At 40.3% G+C, this 21155-nt stretch overlaps 1 protein-coding gene across 5 annotated transcripts; it reads right to left on the bottom strand.

The window, feature by feature from the left end:
* Positions 1-4977: 4977 nt before the first annotated feature.
* ZNF140 (zinc finger protein 140) lies at positions 4978-20294 on the bottom strand. 5 transcript variants are annotated; one of them, XM_043488141.1, is made up of 5 exons: positions 19778-20288; positions 19396-19448; positions 17724-17850; positions 17363-17461; positions 4978-6924 (listed from the first exon to the last, which is right to left on the bottom strand). In XM_043488141.1, exons 2-5 carry the CDS (start codon positions 19402-19404, stop codon positions 5756-5758), a joined length of 1404 nt encoding a protein of 467 aa, XP_043344076.1. In that variant the 5' UTR covers positions 19405-19448; positions 19778-20288; the 3' UTR covers positions 4978-5755. The 5 variants fall into 5 exon arrangements, with proteins under 5 accessions (XP_043344076.1, XP_043344049.1, XP_043344059.1 ...); XM_043488114.1 differs by lacking the exon at positions 19396-19448 and having other exon boundaries at positions 19778-20294; XM_043488124.1 differs by lacking the exon at positions 19396-19448 and having other exon boundaries at positions 17363-17458; positions 19778-20292.
* Between the last annotated feature and the right edge of the window lie 861 nt (positions 20295-21155).

The following is a 21155-nucleotide window of genomic DNA, read 5'->3' as shown; positions in this document are numbered from 1 at the left end:
AGAAGAGTATATGAGACTGGGTTGGAATGTAGGCCACATACCAGCTCCAGCATGAGTGTATATTTTATTTGAAGAGCTATCAGAAGCTCTTTAGAAATCTTTCCTCAGAGGTTGAAATTATTGCTTTTTAAAAAAATTAAACTGACTATTGTAAAAATCCTGGGAAACTAGGAGTCTACTTTAGCAGTTCATGTGTGAAATCTGAATTACAGAAAATTGTCATTTTCTTAGCATAAAGAGTTCTATTAAGACAGTAATTAACATATTTAACATCAGTAGGAAATTCACAGACTAATAAATGTAATGACATAAACTGCCCTATAATTTAAGAAAGGCATAGCAAACAGATAAAATTAATTTTTCACCAGTCAGCAAAATTTCACATTGAATCTGAAATTTCTATTTTCTGATCAATTTCCATTTTTATACATAATGTTGTCCTCTGTGATGTTGAGAGTATTGCTGATACAGAATGTAATACTTTAAAAAAATTCATTTCTTAAAATAGTTTTAAAAGTATAACATTTGTTTACCTTTTTGTTTACTACCTTTCCTCTCTCCTACCCTTTAAAGGTAGACTTTTTGCAAGTGTTACCGAAGACTTGCTCTCTTTCTCCCAAGTCATTAACACCCAATCTCTAAGGTCTGCTGCCTTTTTGCTTTGAAATTTCTTTGAAGGATTTAACAAGTTTCCTGTCCTGAGATGTACTGTATAATGTTCAGTAGAAAATTCTGTGAGGTCATTTCTCAGTAGCAAAACTTGACCCAGCCTTAACTCTGTGTGGGTATCTTAAGTCCCCTGAAGCATTGGTCACTGCTTTCTAAGACAATATGGAATTCTGGTAGTAACTTCTTGTTTTAAAGTTGAAGCTTAATAATCTTTTGGGAGACTTATAAAAACTTTTTTACTGAAACATAATAGCTTAATGTGTATAGCTTAATGAATTTTCCCAAATAGAATATACTTATTAACTGGCCCCTAGATCGAGAGAGAGCTGAACAAGTACATTTACCACTTTCCCAATGCAGCTAGAATCTTACACTCCATCCATCCCCTCTTACCATGTGTTAATTATCATGCTTCTCTAGTTTCATGTATATTTTAAACTACAAACCACTGTGTTATCAAATTCATTTATATTTATTGCATATTCATCTTGTAAAGCAGCCATTTAAAATATATAAACCATTCTTAACTCACAGGCCTTGATTTGGCCCATAGGCCTTAGTTTCCTAATACTTCTGTACTGCAAGTTTCCATCTAGGATCAGTTCAAACTGCCTGAAGAGTTCATTGTATTATTTCTTTTAGTCATAGCTGTGCTACACAGATTCCCTTTTTTGTTTATCTGAAACATCCTTATTTCAACTTTGAAGGATTTTTTGGTTGGTATAGAAATCTAGATTGGTATCAGTATTGGTATCAATTCAGTAACTCAGTCGTGTCCAACTCTTTGTGACCCCGTGGACTGCAGAATACCAGGCTTCCCTCTCCATTACCAACTCCTGGAGCTTACTCAAACTCATGTCCATAGAGTCGGTGATGCCATCCAACCATCTCATCCTCTGTCATCCCCTTCTCCTCCCGCCTTCTATCTTTCCCAGCAACAGGGTCTTTTCCAGTGAGTCAGTTCTTCATGTCAGGTGGCCAAAGTATTGGAGTTTCAGCTTCAGCATCAGTCCTTTCAATGAATATTCAGGACTGACTTCCCTTAGGATTGACTGATTGGATCTCCTTGCAGTCCAACAGCCTCTGAAGAGTCTTCTCCAACGTCACAGTTCAAAAGCATCAATTCTTCAGCGCTCAGCTTTCTTTATAGTCCAACTCTCACATCCATACACGACTACTGGAAAAACCATAGCTTTGACTAGACAGACCTTTGTTGGCAAAGTAATGTCTCTGCTTTTTAATATGCTGTCTAGGTTGGTTATAACTTTCCTTCCAAGGTGTAAGTGTCTTTTAATTTCATGGCTGGCGTCACCATCTGCAGTGATTTTGGAGTCCCCAAAAATAAAGTCTCTCACTGTTTTCACTGTTTCCTCATCTATTTGCTGTGAAGTAATGGGACCAGATGCCATGATCTTAGTTTTCTGAATGTTGAGTTTTAAGCCTACTTTTTCACTCTCCTCTTTCCCTTTCATTAAGAGGCTCTTTAGTTCTTCTTTGCTTTCTGCCATAAGGGTGGTATCATCTGTGTATCTGAGGTTACTAGTATTTCTCCCAGCAATTTTGATTCCAGTTTGTGCTTCATCCAGCCTGGCATTTCACAGGAGGTACTTTGCATATAAGTTAAATAAACAGAGTGACAATATACAGCCTTGACTTACTCCTTTCTGTTGTTCCATGTACAGTTCTAACTGTTGCTTCTTAACCTGCATACAGATTTCTCAGGAGGCAGGTCAGGTGGTCTGGTATTCTCACCTCTTGAAGAATTTTCCAGAGTTTGTTGTGATCCACACAGTCAAAGGCTTTGGCGTAGTCAATAAAGCAGATGTTTTTCTGGAACTCTCTTGCTTTTTCTATGATCCAACGGATGCTGGCAATTTGATCTCTGTTTTTTTTTCCTTGTCAGCACTTTAAAGGCATTATTTCATCATCATCTGACTTCCATCATTTCATTTGAGGAGGAAGCTTTCAGTCTTATTGTTGCTCCTTTGAGGGTAATCTCTCCTACTCCATACCAGCTTTTGATAACTAGGTTTTACTTTTTATTACAATGTGCATAGTTGCCTGCTTGGAATTTGCTCAGCTTCTTGAATCTGTAGATTATCTTGCATAATTTCATAAAATTCTTGACTGAATTCCTCAAATATTTCTTCTGTGTCATTCTCTTCTTAAAAGACCATAACTACACATATATTAGAACTTTTGAGTTTGTCCTAAATGTCTGTGTCTTACACTCATCTTTCTTCCCTTCTCTCTCCTCTGTCTCTGTTTTAGTATGGATAATTGGATAATCATGACAACAGAGTAATAAAAATATTGTAACTTTCAGAGCTACAATGGTTTCCTTCCTGTGTTTCACATCATTTGAGTATGCAAACCTAAGATGCTTGTGTATCTGAGATACAAACTCCTTATACTGCATAGATTAAAATGCTCATTTTGTATGTTTACTGTTTCACATGTATTGAGATGGTCACACTATATGTCACTATTGTTTCTTTGTCAAACAAATTGGAACTGAAATAATATATGAGTAATTTAAAGTACATCATATACTTTATTTCTATTTTCTTTTACATCATCTTAATGTGTTTGGCTGGCCATTGTTACTGAATTTCATCTTGAAAAACAAGAAGCTTTTCTTTTAGTCTTCTGCTACCTCTGCAATAGCTTATTAAAAAAAAAAAAAGATTGTTATGTTAACCATGGAAAGATGTAACACATTCTGTGCTAAAATTGAGTGAAAGCAACATTGCCAGCACTGCATTGCTATGACAAAGAAAGCATACTGTATAAATGAAAATATCCAAACTTTCACTTTCTCTTTTCAGTATTTTGACATATATTTTATTGTATAATGTAGGAACTAACTGTATTTTAATGTATTTGATACATTATCTGTACTTTAATTAAATGAAAAAGAATAGCATAGTTCTTATTTTCTTAAGTATTTTACCACAAATGAACAAGAAGAACTTTGGGTGAGTTATGTAGTTCAGAATGATGCTGCATAAAGTAAATTTTAGGGGGAAGTTCTTATTTTTTATAAAATTATTCAAGCAACATATCTGGCGAACTGACTACCTGCAAAGACACTGTTACTGAGTGCCCCTCACTCACCTGAGTGTAGGCCTGTTCCCATTTTCCCATCATTCTTCATTCTCCCTTGCTCCAATTAGGAGATCACATTTGGTTTAGGAATAGAAAGTCCTGCTTATAAGGAGAAAACAGGTAATTCAAAATATTATGGTTTTCCTAGATCCTAGGGAAGAGAAGCTGTTAGTAAAAGAACCAAAGCAGAATGCATGCCACTTCCAACTTGTACCAATTTAAAATATTTCTTCAAGAACATGGACTACAAATTCAGCCAGGCAACTTGGAGCTTACCTCCTGATATTTCCTATGGAGAAGGCAGATTTCTAAATTCAGATCCTGAATTTGGAGGAATAGTACCCACCTTTGACCAGATTCCCATAATTCTCCATCATTACATCCCATACAAAAATTTGGGGCAGGGTTTAATCAGCCCCATTCCTCCTGGGAGAAGTCTGTGGTCATACCTCTGAATGTAACAAATATATTTGAGATGACAAATATATTCTTGTTCATCAAAGACTGCCACAGGGTGCAAGGGAAATTAATCATATTGGCCACCACTATAGGAAAATGGGGGTTTATAGAGTGGAGTTGTTCTAATAGTTTGAGGCTTTGAATGATTCTAGAAAAGTAAATATTAGACAGCAGCTATGTGTTTTGTTACATTGAGTGGAAAAGAAATATGCTAGCTCTCGTCTTGTGAAAGGACATGAAAAAATGTGCATTAATGAAGCACTTATCGGAGTGCTAAATCACATATTTTGTGTACTAAATGCAAGAGAAGTTCTTTAAAAGGAGGCAATCAGATGCCTCAAAGATAAGTAATCTTTAAAATGGGAGAATAAAGAATGGGCAGGTATATGTGGAGATGAAAACATAATCTGATTTGACAAATATGTGATTACAAAAGAAATGTTCTTACTGTAATTGGAGCAAAAGAGGAAAACAACCTTGGCATTTTCCTGTGATGTGCCTTATTTACAGTTATTTCAGACTGACTAAGACATCTAGTCAGATTCAAGGGTAAACATGAATTATCATAACCTTAGGTCCAAACTCTGACTCAAAGTTAAAACCATAAAATATCTAAAAATGCTTCTATAATTATGTCTTTATAATGTTTACAAAAGCATGCTACTCTTGTTGATGTCAATATTGTGATATTTGCATTTTCAGAATCACACTTGCTGTGAAGAAACAAACTCAGCCAGTACATTTAATTTACTATAAATCAAAAGATTTATTCATAGCTTTTATGAATTTGCTTTAAAAAAAGCCAAAACAAACATCCCCATTAAGAAAAAAACTCCCACATCAATTCTGTCCAGTATAACTTCTTAGAACGCTAAGATTTTGCCACACTCGTTACAGTGGTGGTTTTTCCCCAGGATAATTCTGTAGGTTTGAAATACTGCAGAAAGTCACCCTATGTTAAGTTCATTTATAGGGTTGCTTTTTCCCCCTTAGAAGAGTATTTTAAAATTTCCCATTGTGTTTGTTTGACTTTTCTTCATTATGAATTTTCTGATCTCCAGGAAAAAGTACAGGCTTCCCCAGTGACTCAGGGGTAAAGAATCTGCCTGCAATGTAGGAGATGCAGGGTTGATCCCTGGGTCAGGAAGATCCCCTGGAGAAGGAAATGGCAAAGCACTCCAGTGGTCTTTCCTGGGAAATCTCATGGACAGAGGACCCTGACAGGCTACAGTCCATGGGATCGAGTTGGACACGACTTAGTGACTAAACCACCACCACCACCACCACCACCAGATGAAGAATCTTCTCAATACTGATTGATTTCATCTTCTATTGTTACAAAAGAGAATGAGCAGCTATTAATGGCTTTCCCAAATATTCCTGGGGGTTTTCTCCAGAATACTGACTACAGCATAGACCACATTTTAATCACAACATATTCACATAAGGCTTCTTTTTTCAAGAGTTCACTGAAGTCAAAGTAAGGCATTAACTACTTTTTAAAAAAATCTATACATTCTTAGGTTTTGTCTATCGTGTGAATTCCCTGGTGTTCAGTAAGGAATGAGTGGTAATTAAATGAATTTTCATATTCAAAGGGGTTCTCTAGAGTGTGTGTTCTCTCATGTTTAGCAAGGTTTGAGCTCCAGCTAAAGGGTTTATTGCATACCTTACATACATAGGGCTTCTCCCCAGTATGAGTTATCTGATGTAGAATGAGGGAAAAGCTCCTACTAAAGGTTTTGTCACATTCAGTACATGCGTAGGGTTTTTCTCCAGTATGAATTTTCATATGTTGTGCAAGGGATGCATGCCATGTGAAAACTTTACCACATTCATCACATTCATAGAGCTTTTCTCCAGCATGAATTCTCTGATGTTTGATAAGGAAGGAGTGGCAACGGAAAGCTTTACTGCATTCATTACATTCATAGGGAGTTTTGGAGGTATGGACACTCTGATGTCGGGTAAGATGTGAAGAACGGCGAAATGCCTTCCCACACTCAATGCATTCATAAGGTTTCTCTCCAGTGTGTGTAATCTGGTGACGAATGAGTTCAGAGCCACTGCTAAAGGCCTTCCCACATTTCCTGCATACATATTGTTTCTTTCCTATGTGAATTCTCTGATGTCGAGTGAGGTTTGAGGCACGACTAAAGGCCTTTCCACATTCAGTACACTCATAGGGTTTCTCCCCAGTATGTGTTCTCTGGTGTTCAATGAGGAAAGAAAGGTAACTGAATGTTTTATTACAGTCTTTACACTCATGGGGTTTCTTTCCCGTATGTATCATCTGATGTTTTACGAGGTTTGAGATCTGGCTAAAGGTTTTCCCACATTCCTTACATACATATGGTTTCTCTCCAGTATGAGTTCTTTGATGTAGCACGAGGGAAAAGCGCCGACTGAAAGTTTTTCCACATTCATGGCATCCATAGGGTCTCTCCACAGTATTGACGTTCACATGCTGAGACAGAGCTTCTTGATGGGAAACTGTCACTTGCCTGATACATCCCTGATTTCCCTGCAGAATCTCAGTTTCACGTTCACATTTCCAGCCTTCTTTAAAACTGGAATACTCAGAGCCTTGGCTTAGAAATCTTTCCATCATCAAATACTGGGATGAATTATCTTCAAATATGACATTTTTTGGAGAAAACTCTTTGATCTCACCATTTGGCTTTGAAGCTGAAAAAAAGCAAATATTTTTTTATTTTCTGTATTGAGTAAAATAAAAGCCATTCTTCCATTTTTAAATGAGAATTACATTGAAAAAAAAATTAGCATTGCATGACTTTTATAGTTGTCATGTCGTTGAAATCTGAGCAGTATATATCCAGAAATCCAGAAATTCATAAGACATTAAACAGAAAGATGTAGATGAATCAGGAGACTATAAATAAGTAATTGAAGGTGAGGGAAAAATAAAACTATTAGGAAGATAAATAATTGTAAAGGATAGGTGGTTAATCATCCTCACCTCTATTTAAACTTTATTTGCTGTCAGAATGACTTGAAAATGACAATTGCATTTGCAACTCTGGAAGTTTAAAATTATTTCAAACCTGGTATACAGATTCAACAAAATTCAAATCAAAATCCCAGCAAGTTATTTCACAGATCTCAAATAACTGACTCTAAATTTAGTTTATACAAAAAAGAAAATGACGTAGAATACCTAACACAATACTGAACAACAGTCAAAGGACTGACTCTTGACTTCAAGACTTCTGTAATGCTACAGTAATCAAGATAGAGCAGCACTGGTGAAAGACTAGACGAGATAAATGGAACAGAGCAGAGAATGCAGAACAGATCTGCATGATTGTAGTCAACTGATCTTTGACAAAGGAGCAAGGACAACACAAGAAGCAAATACAGTCTTCTCAAAAAATGGTACTGGAACAACTAGACATCCACATGCATAAAAGTGAACCTAGACACAGACATTAAACTGTTAACAAAAATTAACTCAAAATGGATTACAGAACTAAATGTAAAACACAAAACTATAAAACTTCTAGAAGATAACAAAGGAGAAAACATAGATGATGTTAGTTATAGTGATGACTTTTTGGATTTAACATCAAAGGCACAATCCATGAAAGAAGTAATTGATAAGGTGGACATCACTAAAATTAAAAACCTCTGTTCTGCAATAGCCAATGTCAAGAGAGTAAGAAGACAGGATGAAAAGAGAGAAAATATTTGCAAAAAGACATATCTGACAAGAGTTACTACCCAAAATATACAAGGAACTCTTAAAACTCAATAATAAGAAAATGAACAACCCAATTTAAAAATAGGCAAAAGTCATGAACAGACACCTCACCAAAGAAGATATATAGGTGGCAAGTAAGAATATAAAAAGATATTCAAAATCATATGTCATTCAGTTCAGCCGCTTAGTCATGTCCGACTCTTTGAGACCCCATGAATCGCAGCATGCCAGGCCTCCCTGTCCATCACTAACTCCTGGAGTTTACTCAAACTCATGTCCATCGAAACGGTGATGCCATCCAGCCATCTCATCTGTCATCCCCTTCTCCTCCTGCCCCCCAATCCCTCCCAGCATCAGGGTCTTTTCCAATGAGTCAACTCTTCGCATGAGGTGGCCAAAGTATTGGAGTTTCAGCATCAGTCCTTCCGATGAACACCCAGGACTGATCTCCTTTAGGATGGACTGGTTGGATCTCCTTGCAGTCCAAGGGACTCTCAAGAGTCTTCTCCAACACCACAGTTCAAAAGCATTAATTTTTCGGCACTCAGCTTTCTTCACAGTCCAACTCTCACATCCATACATGACCACTGGAAAAACCATAGCCTTGACAATACAGACCTTTGATGGCAAAGTAATGTCTCTGCTTTTTAATATGCTATCTAGGGTGGTCATATTAGGGAATTGTAAAGTAAAATGATACACCACTATACACCTATCAAAATAGCCAAAATTCTCTAACAACATATGCTGACAAGGATATGGAACAACAGGAACTCTTATTCATTGCTGGTGGGAATGAAAAATGGTACAGCCACTTTGAAAAACAGTTTGTTAGTTTCCTATAAAACTGAACATCCTCTTATCATACAATTCAGCAATCGCATTCCTTGGTATTTACACAAATAATTAAAACATGTTCACACAAAAACCTGCACATGGAAGTTTACAGCAGCTTTATTCATAACTGTCAAAACTTAGAAACAAGATGTTTTTCAGTAAGAGAATGGAAAACCGTGATACATCCAGACTATGGGATATTACTCAGCACTAAAAAGAAATGAGCTATTAAACCATGAAAAGGTATAAAGGAATAAGCCTTAAATGAATAATATTAAGTGAAGAAAGCCAATCTGAAAAAGCTAAACACTATGAATTCAACTATATGATAATCTGGAAAAGGAAAAACTATGGAAACAGTAAAAAGATCCATGGTTGCCAGGGGTTAGGGGAAGAGAGTGATGAACAGGCAGAGAAGGAGAATTTTTAGGGCAGTAAAACTATTCTGTATCATACTAACATATGGATACATGTCATTACACATTTGTCAAAATGCAAAGAATGTACAAAACCAAGGAAGAACCTAAGGTTAACTATGGACTTAGGGTGATAATGGTATGTCAAGGTATATTCATCAGTTGTGAAAAATGTAATACTGTGGATATTGTCAGTGAGGAAGACCAGACAAGGGTGGGAATGGGCAGGGGAACACTACTTTCCACTCAGTTTTGCTGTGAACCTAAGACTGCTTTTTTAAAAAATAAAGTTTATTAATTAATAGAAAAATCATATTATTTGCAGGAAAGGTTTAAGATATTATTAAAATGCTAAAGACAGAGAGATAAATCTACAAAGTCACTAGCATTCCTATAGAAAAGCAATATAACTTCTTAGAAAAGAAACTTTAAAAAGTTGCTTAAGAATAAATTCAACAACAGGGGTACAGAGATTTTACAAAGAAAATTCAAAATCTTGAGAAGCTGTACCGTTAACTCCTAAATGTGTACTTTAACTCAGCATCAGCATCACGGGGGCTTGTTAAAAATGTAAATTCTTGAGTTCTATCCCAAACCTAATGACTCAGGATTTCTGGAGAGGGGCCTGGAGGTATGTTTTAAAACAATCCAGAGGACTAAAATTTGAGAAGCACTGTGATCTCTCTCTTAAGATCTAGAATATGATATTCAGTTGCCTACTGAATTTATATACTTGAGTATCCCAAAGACCCAAAATTTAGTAAGTTACAAATTGATATAATCTTTCTTCTTTCAAACTTGCTCATCCTTTTTTTCTTCCAAGAAATAATAATTTACCAGCAAAAAAAAGTGATGTCAATCACAATTCCTCAGTCATCTTCATGTCATTTATCTAGTCAATCACCAGGTCTTTCTGAGTTCACTTCCTTACTTTGTTGCCATCTGTATACCTTCTTCCATTCCCTGGACACCTCCAATGGTTCAGGTGATGATTACATCTAGATTAGGTTATGGAAACAACTCTTAAATGACTATCCTGTTTCCTAGGCTTGCTTCCAATAAATCTGTTTCCCAAACTTCAGCCAGAAGGATGTCACTAAAGTGTTCACCTGCCTAACATCTCTGGATGACTCCCTATTAGCCTAGGAATGAACTCTAAGTTCATTAATATGGCCTGTAAAATACCTGCATGATCTGACCAGTGCTTTATATAACCATCCTTAATTCCCACCATTTTCCTCCTATACTTTATACTTTTGCTCAATCTAAACTGAACCTCATCCTCTTACTTTATTAGCATGATCTTTACGCATGCTGTAACTCTGTTTTTTTTTTCTTCACTTATAAAATATGAATGGCTCCAAGCATGTACATATGGAGTAAGTACACTCTGACTGGTTCTCCCACTGAGTACAAGTGAAAACCATGAACAGAGTGCATAAAGGAGCTAGCTGAGGACTCTAAAAGGTAAACGGTAGCAAGCTGACTGCAGAAGGAAGCCAGAACACAAAGTAACACAACTGGTGGTGAGTTTCTTGTTTTTTTCCCCATCTCCAATCTCTCCAGGCCTAAAGTCAAATGCAACCTGAAAGCAAGAACTGGGCAACAGGTAAAGAGCTCCAAGAGAAGCCTCTATTTCTGTCTTATAAATGGGAAAGGGGGTCCATAGAGAGAAACCTTATTGTTCATTTCCCATTCTCTTCTGCCTAAATCCAAAGCATGTTGCAGCAGTGATGGCCATATCAGTTCAGTTCAGTCGCTCAATCGTGTCCGATTCTTTGCGACCCCGTGAGTCGCAGCACGCCAGGCCTCTCTGTCCATCACAAACTCCCGGAGTTTACTCAAACCCATGTCCATCGAGTCGGTGATGCCATCCAACCATCTCATCCTCTGTTGTCCCTTTCTCCTCCTGCCCCCAATCCCTCCCAGCATCAGGGTCTTTTCCAATGAGTCAACTCTTCACATGAGGTGGCCAAAGTATTGGAGTTTCAGCTTCAGCATCAGTCCTTCCAATGAACACCCAGGACTGATCTCCTTTAGGATGGACTGGTTGGATCTCCTTGCAGTCCAAAGGACTCTCAAGAGTCTTCTCCCACACCACAGTTCAAAAGCTATCTAATTTTTTCAGGTCAGCTTTCTTTCATCCACCAACTCTTGCACATCCTATACATGACCCATGGAAAAAACAATTAGCCTTGATCCAGTATATTCTAACCAGATCATAACCTTTTTAGGCACATAGTAATTCTTCTCTTTTTAATATGCCATCAGGTTGGTCATCAAACTTCCTTCCAAAGAGTAAAGCGCATTTAATTTAATATTTTAATTTCACGGCTGCAATCACCATCTGCAGTATTTTTGGAGCCCAGAAAAATACAGTCAGTCACTGTTTCCACTGTTTCCCCATCTATTTGCCATGAAGTGATGGGACCAGATGCCATGATCTTAGTTTTCTGAATGTCGAGCTTTAAGCCAACTTTTTCACTCTCCTCTTTCACTTTCATCAAGAGGCTCTTTAGTTCTTCTTCACTTTCTGCCATTAGGGTGGTGTCATCTGCATATCGGAGCTGTTGAACTCTTCTGGTTCAATCTTGATTGCAGTCCAGCTTTTGCTTCCTTTCCAGCCGCCGGTCCATGAGTTACTCGCAATATAAGTATAAAAACAGACCGGTGACAATATACAGCCTTGACATACTCCTTTTCCTATTTGGAACCAGTCTGTGTTCCATGTCCAGTTCTAACTGTTGCTTCCTGACCTGCATACAGGTTTCTCAAGAGGCGGGTCGGGTGGTCTGGTATTCCCATCTCTTTCAGGATTTTCCACAGTTTATTGTGATCCACACAGTTGAAGGCTCTGGCGTAGTCAATAAAGCAGAAATAGATGTTTTTCTGGAACTCTCTTGCTTTTTCGATGATCCAGCGGATATTGGCAATTTGATCTCTGGTTCCTATAGGCAATTAAAACTCCAAGGCAGGGTAACATTTCCTCCCTCAGCAGAAAAACCTATGGTAAGAGCACAGGGGTACTACCCCTCACCCTTCTTTTTTTCTCTCCATCCCCTTGTTGCATGGCTACAGAGGCAGACAAAGTTACAGAAGTGCAGAGGGGAACCTAAAGGTCTACCTTTCTATCCAGAAGACCTGAAAGAGGGGGGCGCTGGGAGCCAAAAAGGAAAGGGGAGATTGTGAAAAAGGGAGCCAAGAAAGTGATCTCATAAAGTTGTGTATGAAATTCTGGGCTCATCCTTGAGCTGTGCATGCATGGATCTGACCCTAAATAGCACATCTAAAGCTGAACCCTCTGTCTAAGTTCCAGAAAGGCCACTAAGCCGTGCTTATGGGGGCAAATAAAATAGACCTGCAAAGGCTTTGAAAATCAGACTGTCATTGGAACCACATACAAAGAAAACAGGTTAGAACTTGTGGCCTCAACTTATCCATACTGACAGCCTGCTTAAATAAAGTTAGTATCTCAACAGGATTTATATAAGACCCAAAGTCTTAATATTTTTTTAAAAAGTTACAACTCAAAGTTATAGGACATAGAGGAATATTTCACCATCCCACAGGGAAAAGATAATACATTTATGAAGCATTTATATATGGATAGTGCATTAAAACAAAATTAGGGAAAACTGTCATTCTGATAGGAAAATATTCCAATTGTATAGAAAATATCCCTACACTATATACATGATAATGAAGTACTATATAGTGAAGTGTCAAGATGTCTGTAAATGACATTATTCAGCAAAAAAAGGAATGAGGTGAGGCAAATACAATCAAATGTTATCCAGTATTAAATCCATAATGGACGGTATAGATTTATGAAAAGACAGAAAAACAGAAAAAAAAAAAATAGGGAACCCAGAAACATACAGAAAAACTTAACTTTCTGAAGATTGCTTTGGCTATTCAGGGTCTTTTGTGTTTCCATATGAATTGTGAAATTTTTTGTTCTAGTTCTGTGAAAAATGCCATTGGTAATTTGATAAGGATCACACTGAATCTGTAGATTGCATTTGGTAGTACAGTCATTTTCCCAATATGACTCTTCCTACCCAGGACACAAAACCTTAATTTATGAGTAACCAGTGAAGGAAAGGACAGACATATCAATAAATGGTACCTTGAGAAATGGATGTCAACAAAGAAGACACCGAAATTGACCACTGTCATGTGACACAAAAAAATAAATCCAAAGTAAACCATGGATCTAAATGTGAATGGCAAAATGACTAGGCTTTTAAAAAAGAAAATCTAGGAAAACATCATCATGACCTCATGGTAGGGAAATATTTCTTAAACACATCCAAAAAAAAAAAAAACCACCTCATAAAGGGAAAGACTGATGAGTCTGACCACACTAGAATTAAGAATTTCTGTTCATTAAAAAAGGTTTTAAGGGGAAAAGTCAGTCACATGTAAGAGAAGATATTTGAAGTGAATAGAATTGCAAAGGATTTGTATCCAAAATTTGTAACTCCTACAGAATAAGAAAATAATACAATAAATGGGCAAAAACTAAGAGGCACTTCATAAATGAGGGTATTTAAATACTCAATAAACATATGAAAAGGTGCTCAACTTCATCAGTAATTGTAGAAATGCACATTTAAACTAAATTAAGCTCCCACTGCACACTCCTGACAGGAGTGCTATCTCCTGACAGGTGTGAAGATTATGATATCTAATATTACATGGTGTTGGTTGTTGGTAAACATGGGGAGTGAGAGGAACTCACTTATGGTGTCTGTGGGAGTGCAAGTCAGTAAAAACACTGGAAAACATTTTGGCATCATCTAATGATGTGAACACAGGTCCATCTAGTCAAGGCTATGGTTTTTCCAGTGGTCATGTATGGATGTGAGACTTGGATTGTGAAGAAAGCTGAGTGCCGAAGAACTGATGCTTTTGAACTGTGGTGTTGGAGAAGACTCTTGAGAGTCCCTTGGACTGCAAGGAGATCCAACCAGTTCATCCTAAAGGAGATCAATCCTGGGTGTTCATTGGAAGGACTGATGCTGAAACTCCAATACTTTGGCCACCTCATGGGAAGAGTTGACTCATTGGAAAAGACCCTGATGCTGGGAGGGATTGGGGGGCAGGAGGAGAAGGGGACGACAGAGGATGAGATGGCTGGATGGCATCACTGACTCGATGGGCATGAGTTTGAGTAAACTCCAGGAGTTGGTGATTGTCGGGAGCCGGTGAGAGAAACCCCGCCCGTGACAAGGTCTGGGTTCAAGGAGCTGGCACGCAAAGGTGTCCGGACCTCTGGGACCACTCCACACACAAAGGCGTCCGGACCTCCAGGGGTTTCTCGGGACCGCCCCACCATCCACTCCCAGGCCTTCGTCCTTTCATCTTCTGATGCTTGGCGTTCTTCTATGTTCCCTAAAAACTAGTCTGACTCTTACCTAAATTCCCTCCTTGAAACCTTTGCATGGCTGCAACACAGTCCCTGGGGGCACATGGGTCCCAATAAACAGGCCTATCTATCCCAGAAGCAAAAGTAGATAAGAGTCCATTAGGAGATTGAGAAGATTCCTTAGGGTGTGATCAGGAGGGAATTCATAAGACCTCTGACCCTTAGGATTACATACCAGAGCTAAGTCCACCAGGGGCTGAGCTTCCCAAGATAAGGTTTGTAGATGGCTTTTCACAGTTGACTAGCTGCTGGCATTGAATTGTTTAAAAGTTATGTGTAGATATTGACTGTTCTGGAAAGTTATTTATGATGTAACCCATGATTATGCACCTGGTACAATCTTATCATTCCCCCCTCCTTAAACATCTTTAAAGGATTATTGGTTTTAGGGTATATAAGCACTGATGTAAAAGAATAAAGTAGTCTTGATCCTGCACTCAACCAAAACTCGACTCGCTTTCTTTTCTTCGCCGACACCGCTCATCCGAAGGGAACCTCTGGACTCCGCCAGGGCTGGACCCCAGCAGGTGACAGACAGGGAGGCCTGGTGTGCTGCAGTTCATGCAATCACAAAAAGTCGGGTGTGACCGAACTGAACTGAATGATGTGAAAGAGGCACATCATCCTCTGGCTCAGCAACTCCAGTTCTAGATATAAACCACAGAAACCCTGTGCCAGGATGTACCAGGACCCAAGGACAACAGCAATGTTGCTTGCAACAGCCCTAAACTGCAAACAACCCAAGAAGCTGTCAATAACAGAATGGATAAACTGGGTTGTATATACTTGTACAATGAAACAAACTCCTAGATCAATATGCAAAATACCTGAATATTATAATAATCTTGAGAGAAGTAAATTAGAACATACACATTATGATTATCTATATAAAAAGTTCACAAACATACAGACGTAAACTAGTGACTAGAGACACAAACAGTTGAAAAAGCTATAAAGAAAACCAAGGAAGTTACTATCATTAAAGAAAATTAATTACCTTTGCAGGGGGTGCAGGGTGACTGGGATGAGCACCCAAAGAGCTCTTAGGGACCCAGGACTTCTGTGTTTACTGACCTGAGTGGTAGTGACATGGTTGTCTTTTTTTTTTTTTTTTTTCATTTATTTTTATTAGTTGGAGGCTAGCCACGTTACAATATTGTAGTGGGTTTTGTCATACATTGACATGAATCAGCCATGGAGTTACATGTATTCCCCATCCTGATCCCCCCCCCGCACCACCTCCCTCTCTACCCGATCCCTCTGGGTCTTCCCAGTGCACCAGGACATGGGTGTCTTATAATAATTTAAGCTACATGTTTATGTTTTATGCCTTATTTCTGTGAGCTATTTCACCTTTCAAAGAAGTTATGGGGAAACAGTTCCTAAGAACTATCTGAGGTGCTGTCTCCCGGGCTGCAGTGCTCATTTTGCCCCAATTAAAATTTAACTCTCCAAAAAAAGGGGGTACTCGAAGGAACACACAAAAATTGCAAGAGCTGTATTAAAGTGGTGGTATAGAGGCTTTTTCTTCAACTCATTCTTTGATGAGGAAGTCTGGGCACTTGTCCCACCTTGTGACTTTCAGCCATACAGGACTCTCTTTCCACGTCCTTACTCCTGAAAGTCTTGCTCTCAAAGTCAGAACTCAGTTTTCAAGGCATCTTCTGTCCTGTCACTAGTTCTTCCATTAGCTTCTTCTCTTTAAACATAAGTGTTCCCCTGTTATCTCAAGAGGACCACTCTCTAAAGGCCAGTATATTTTCAATAGAGGTCTGCTTCAGAATCAACTACAGAACTTACGGAAATTATCATAAATACATACAATTTAGGCTCCAAAGGTTTTCTGTGTCAAGAATCTTAAATGGCGGAGCATGGCCATATTGATTTTTGAAGAGCTTCACCAGCAATTTTATTTCAACCTAACATGAAGAAGGCTTTCAAAGCCCTTCTCAATCAATCTCATTGCTTCTATTTTTTCCTTCTTAATACAAGATTCCCACTTCTACATTCCTAACTTGAATTCTTTTCTAAGACATATTCCAATAGTTTGTTGTACCTCTCTACTTGGAAATACCATCCTTTACTCACACCACGCATATCTCAAACTAATTCACCACATTTTCTCAAAAACTGACCCTTTTTCTGTCTTTTCTATTTCTGTTACTACTATTCCTATTTGAATTACCCTAACACCAACTGGAAATTCCTTTCTTCTCATTGTTGAACTGCCAACTTGAGGACCTCTAACCAGGTTATTTACAGACCCACTATCTCACTATGCCATGCCTTCTACTCTCTGAGGCATATACCTAAGAGAAAGTCTTAATGAGATTAAAAAATAAATATTGTTAATATATTAGTGAAGGAATAAACCCATTAATTAACCAAAGCATAATGAATCACTCAAGAGGGTTAGAATAGCAATATAAAGAAAAAAATATACACCTTTTAACTTAAGACAATAGAAGCACATATGTCAATTTTTAAAAAGAAAGAAGAGAAATAAAGTGAGGAAAAGGATGAGAAGAGAACTGAAGGCAGACAAGTAAGTAGGTGTGAAGTGATCCCCTTGCATGGGCAAGACTTCACAGTCCCCTCCCGTATCTCTGGTCCCTTTAAAGGAAAACTTTCTATCCAACATATAAAAAAAGTACCGCTTTCTCACTGACTGGTTGGGTTGTTATTTTAAAAAAGTTCACTACCAGCTTCTCACTCACTCACCTGGAAACAACTCTCTGCTTACATCTCCACTCCCCAGCCAGGGCTCTTTCCCTTGCTCCAATAAGGAAACCACATCTGGCTTAGAAATGTTAAGACCTGCTTGTGGAAAATGAAATACATTCAAAATTACTCCTTGAACCCTTACCAAAAAAGAGGCCATTATTAGAAATGCTAGCTATAAGTATGAAAGATGTCTAAGGACTAGTTGAAGTTATAATCCTCCTTTTGAAAGCAAAAAAACAAAAATAAAAAAACAAAAAAACTTTCCTTCCTTGGGAATATTCAGTCAGATAATCAAGATTCACAACAGTCATCCTACAGGTCAAATTCTGCCTGAGAGGAGATGAGAGGAAATACCTACCCAGTGAGACCAGGTGGCCATAGTTCTCCAACATTACATTTCTGTACAAATCTCTCTGAGCAGGCTGGAGCCATTCCCACTCCTCCCGGGAGAAGTCTATGGACACATCTCTGAATGTCACTGACCCCTGAAATGACATACATACATCTGCACAACCAGCATCTATGTTCCCAAAGGCCCTGATCAAGGAGTGAAATGAGTCCACTGTGGAGGGTGGACAGTGTACATAAGTAGTGCAATGACAGTTTTCAGTATTCTGAGTTATTATTAAGAATATAAGTAAGAGCTTAGCTGTTTCGTTTTATTGTGTAGTTGAAGAAAAAAAATATGCTTTGTCCTGAGATAATTTATAATTTTGTGACTCTACATGTGAACAACATGTATTTCTGGCTTTGGCTGTAAACATTCTTAGGATCTCACAACACTTTATGAATAATGAAGACAATCCCTTTATATTTAATAGGGAATGTATATTTTCCTTAATACCAGCCTACTTTAGAGGGGGCTTCCCCCATTGCTCAGCAGCAAAGAATCCGCCTGCCAATGTGGGAGACACAGGACACATGGCTTCGGTCCCTAGGTTGGGAGGATCCCCTGGAGAGGAAATGGCAACCCAGTCCACTAATCTTGCCTGGGGAAATCCCATGGACAGAGAAGCCTGGCAGGCTACAGTCCATGGGGTTGCATAGAGTTGGACATGCATTAGTGACTAAGCCAACAACAACATTTTAAAATGATTTGACAAGAATTTCTTCATAGTCACTACTGGCTGTAGCATATAGCAGCAGCACCTGTTTAAGGGACACACACCCAGGTTTATCCCAGGCATCCCCATTTCTGAAGAAATAGCTGTGAAACTTGGAGACAATTTCAGCAAAGTCAGGGAACAAGAGAATAAAGACTAAAGTATAAGGAACTTCCAGAGTGGAACCTAAAGCTTTTCCCCTCCAGGTTGGGCGAATAATAAGCTCCTGCTTTGCAGCACTTGAGTGATCCACATAGCCATTAGGCATGAACGGGATTTTTAAAAGTCCCAAACTAGTAACAGTCCCAGAGGTATGACAAAGTTATATTTTACAGTTAAAAAAAAAAAAATTCAAGTCCCTATAACTTGTTATAGATTTTTGGCTAATAAAGGAAGCTGTGTCCTAATATAGTATACTGCAGTGGGATCTGCAGTACAGAAGGAAACTGGACTCCCAGCAAAAGTTGGAGAGCCTCTGGATTTGGAGACAAGCATGAAAAAAAGTAGGGCAGAGAAATGAAACTGCATCCAGACGGAATAATTTGGAATCGCTGGCCTTCTTGTCCCTCACCTCTGAGGCACAACTGCCTGCCAAGTATTTAGTCTCAACGAAAACAATCAATAAAATAATAATACACAATCAATAAAAACAGGACGAATAAGTTAAAGAACGGCAGCGGGAGCGAGGCCTAAAGCACTCCTCGTTCTACCCAATTTGTTTGTCAAAAGGAGAACGGGACAGCCAGGTCTACGTTCAGGCCCCGCCCACATCGGGACAGCGCCCCCAGCGCCGCGCCCCCAGCGAACCCTCTCCCGTCCTCTCAAGTACAAGAGAGGGAGGCAGGGCAAGTACAGGGGTGGGGGTTACAGGAGAAGGAAAGCCTGTGTAAACACAGCTGCACTTAGAAGAAAGGAAACACAATTTACCTGCGACATGGCTCAGGGCAGGGCCGGCTGAGAACGCAGCGTGGAGGGCGGAGCTGGCAGGGAGAGAAAGGAGCTGAGGCACTGCCGGTGGGGCCGTGCGGGCGAACCGGGCCGGGCTAGGGGCCAGTCGCTCTGCAACCACCGCCCTCGTCACGCAGGATCAGGGGCGTCCACGACAGCTCCCTCCCCGCCGCGGCAGGGGCACCCAGCCTGGGCCGGACGCGCGGCCGCAGCTCCGCAGCCTTTAACGGGGCCGCAGCTGGGGCATCTCCTCCGCGCTGCCGGCTGGGCAGCCACGACTTCCCGAGCTCGGGATGAGGCCAACCGCGCTCGGTCACCTCGGCCCCAGTGGGGGCCGGCTCGGGCAGGGCCCTTCTCCTACCTCGGTCAGTACAGGCCAGTTCTTGCCTCTGCAACGGGGACCCCGCGCCAGAGTCATGCAAACGGCGCCTTCCGAAGCCTCAGCCACCGACCTCGACCAGGCCGCGGGCCTCAGACAGCTCTGCTTCCCAGCACCCACCGCGGCCTCCGTGCCTCGCGGGCAGAGAGCCCCCCACACGACAACTCCCAGTACGCCCCGCGCCCACAAGGTGAAAGGGGCCTCAAACAACTACACTTCCCAGGGTCCACTGCGGCTTCAGCCTGAGTCCAAGCCGTCCTCGCTTGAACTACTATTCCCAGAACCGACTGGAGCCTTTGCCTTTCCTTCCAAGACTTGCAGCCCAGACAGCGACTGTGGCAGGACCCTCCTCCCGGGGGGACTCTGACTCCCAAATCTTGGAGTCCCGTGTGGCAGCTCAACCACCGCGGCCTGGGCGGCCATCGGCGACCGTCCCCGAGCCGAGCCTGGATTGGCGAGCTGTTCGCGTGAGCAGAGGCGGCAGCCGGGCTTCCACCCTGAAGCTCCCGAGGGAACCCCGAGAGCTCGGTTCCTCCCCGTGCTGACAGCTCGGTCCCGAGCACATACAGAGGGTTGAGGATTAAGCTCTGACAGAGCTCCGATCTGAGGGGATGGGACGTAGGGCGAGAAGCTTTGTATTGAGATGGGAAGGTTAGGAGAGATTCAGTCAGTCAATTCAGTAGCTCAGTCGTGTCCGACTCTTTTCGACCCCATGAATCGCAGCACGCCAGGCCTCCCTGTGCATCACCAACTCCCGGAGTTTACTCAAACTCATGTCCATCGAGTCGGTGATGCCATCCAACCATCTCATCCTCTGTTGTCCCTTTCTCCTCCTGCCCCCAATCCCTCCCAGCATCATGGTCTTTTCCAAGGAGTCAACTCTTCACATGAGGTGGCCAAAGTATTGGAGTTTCAGCTTCAGCATCAGTCCTTCCGATGAACACCCAGGGCTGATCTCCTTTAGGATGGACTGGTTGCATCTCCTTGCAGTCCAAGGGACTCTCAAGAGTCTTCTCCAACACCATAGTTCAAAAGCATCAATTTTTCAGTGCTCAGCTTTCTTCACAGCCCAACTCTCACATCCATACATGACCACTGGAAAAACAATAGCCTTGACCAGATGGACCTTTTTGGCAAAGTAATGTCTCTGCTTTTTAATATGCTATCTAGGTGGTCATAACTTTCCTCCTCCAAGAGTAAGTAAGCGTTTAAATTCATGGCTGCAGTCACACCATGCAGTGATTTTGGAGCCCCCAAAATAAAGTCTGACACTGTTTCCACTGTTTCGCCATCTATTTGCCATGAAGTGATGGGACCAGATGCCATGATCTTAGTTTTCTGAATGTTGAGCTTTAAGCCA

Source organism: Cervus canadensis, chromosome 1, assembly GCF_019320065.1.
Source record: "Cervus canadensis isolate Bull #8, Minnesota chromosome 1, ASM1932006v1, whole genome shotgun sequence".
Lineage (NCBI taxonomy): Eukaryota > Metazoa > Chordata > Mammalia > Artiodactyla > Cervidae > Cervus > Cervus canadensis.
Note: the sequence above shows the minus strand (reverse complement) of the source record. Positions and strands in the feature narration are given on the sequence as shown.

Bases quoted from the DNA above. Each gene is read 5' to 3' on its own strand.
- ZNF140 (XM_043488114.1), bottom strand. From the start codon at position 19,834: ATGACTCTGGCGCGGGGTCCCCGTTGCAGAGGCAAGAACTGGCCTGTA. The intron at 17,851-19,777 runs GTAGGAGAAGGG...ATGTCATTTCAG, and splicing joins ACTGGCCTGTACTGACCGAG to GGGTCAGTGACATTCAGAGA. The intron at 17,462-17,723 runs GTAGGTATTTCC...ATTTTCCACAAG, and splicing joins TGGCCACCTGGTCTCACTGG to CAGGTCTTAACATTTCTAAG.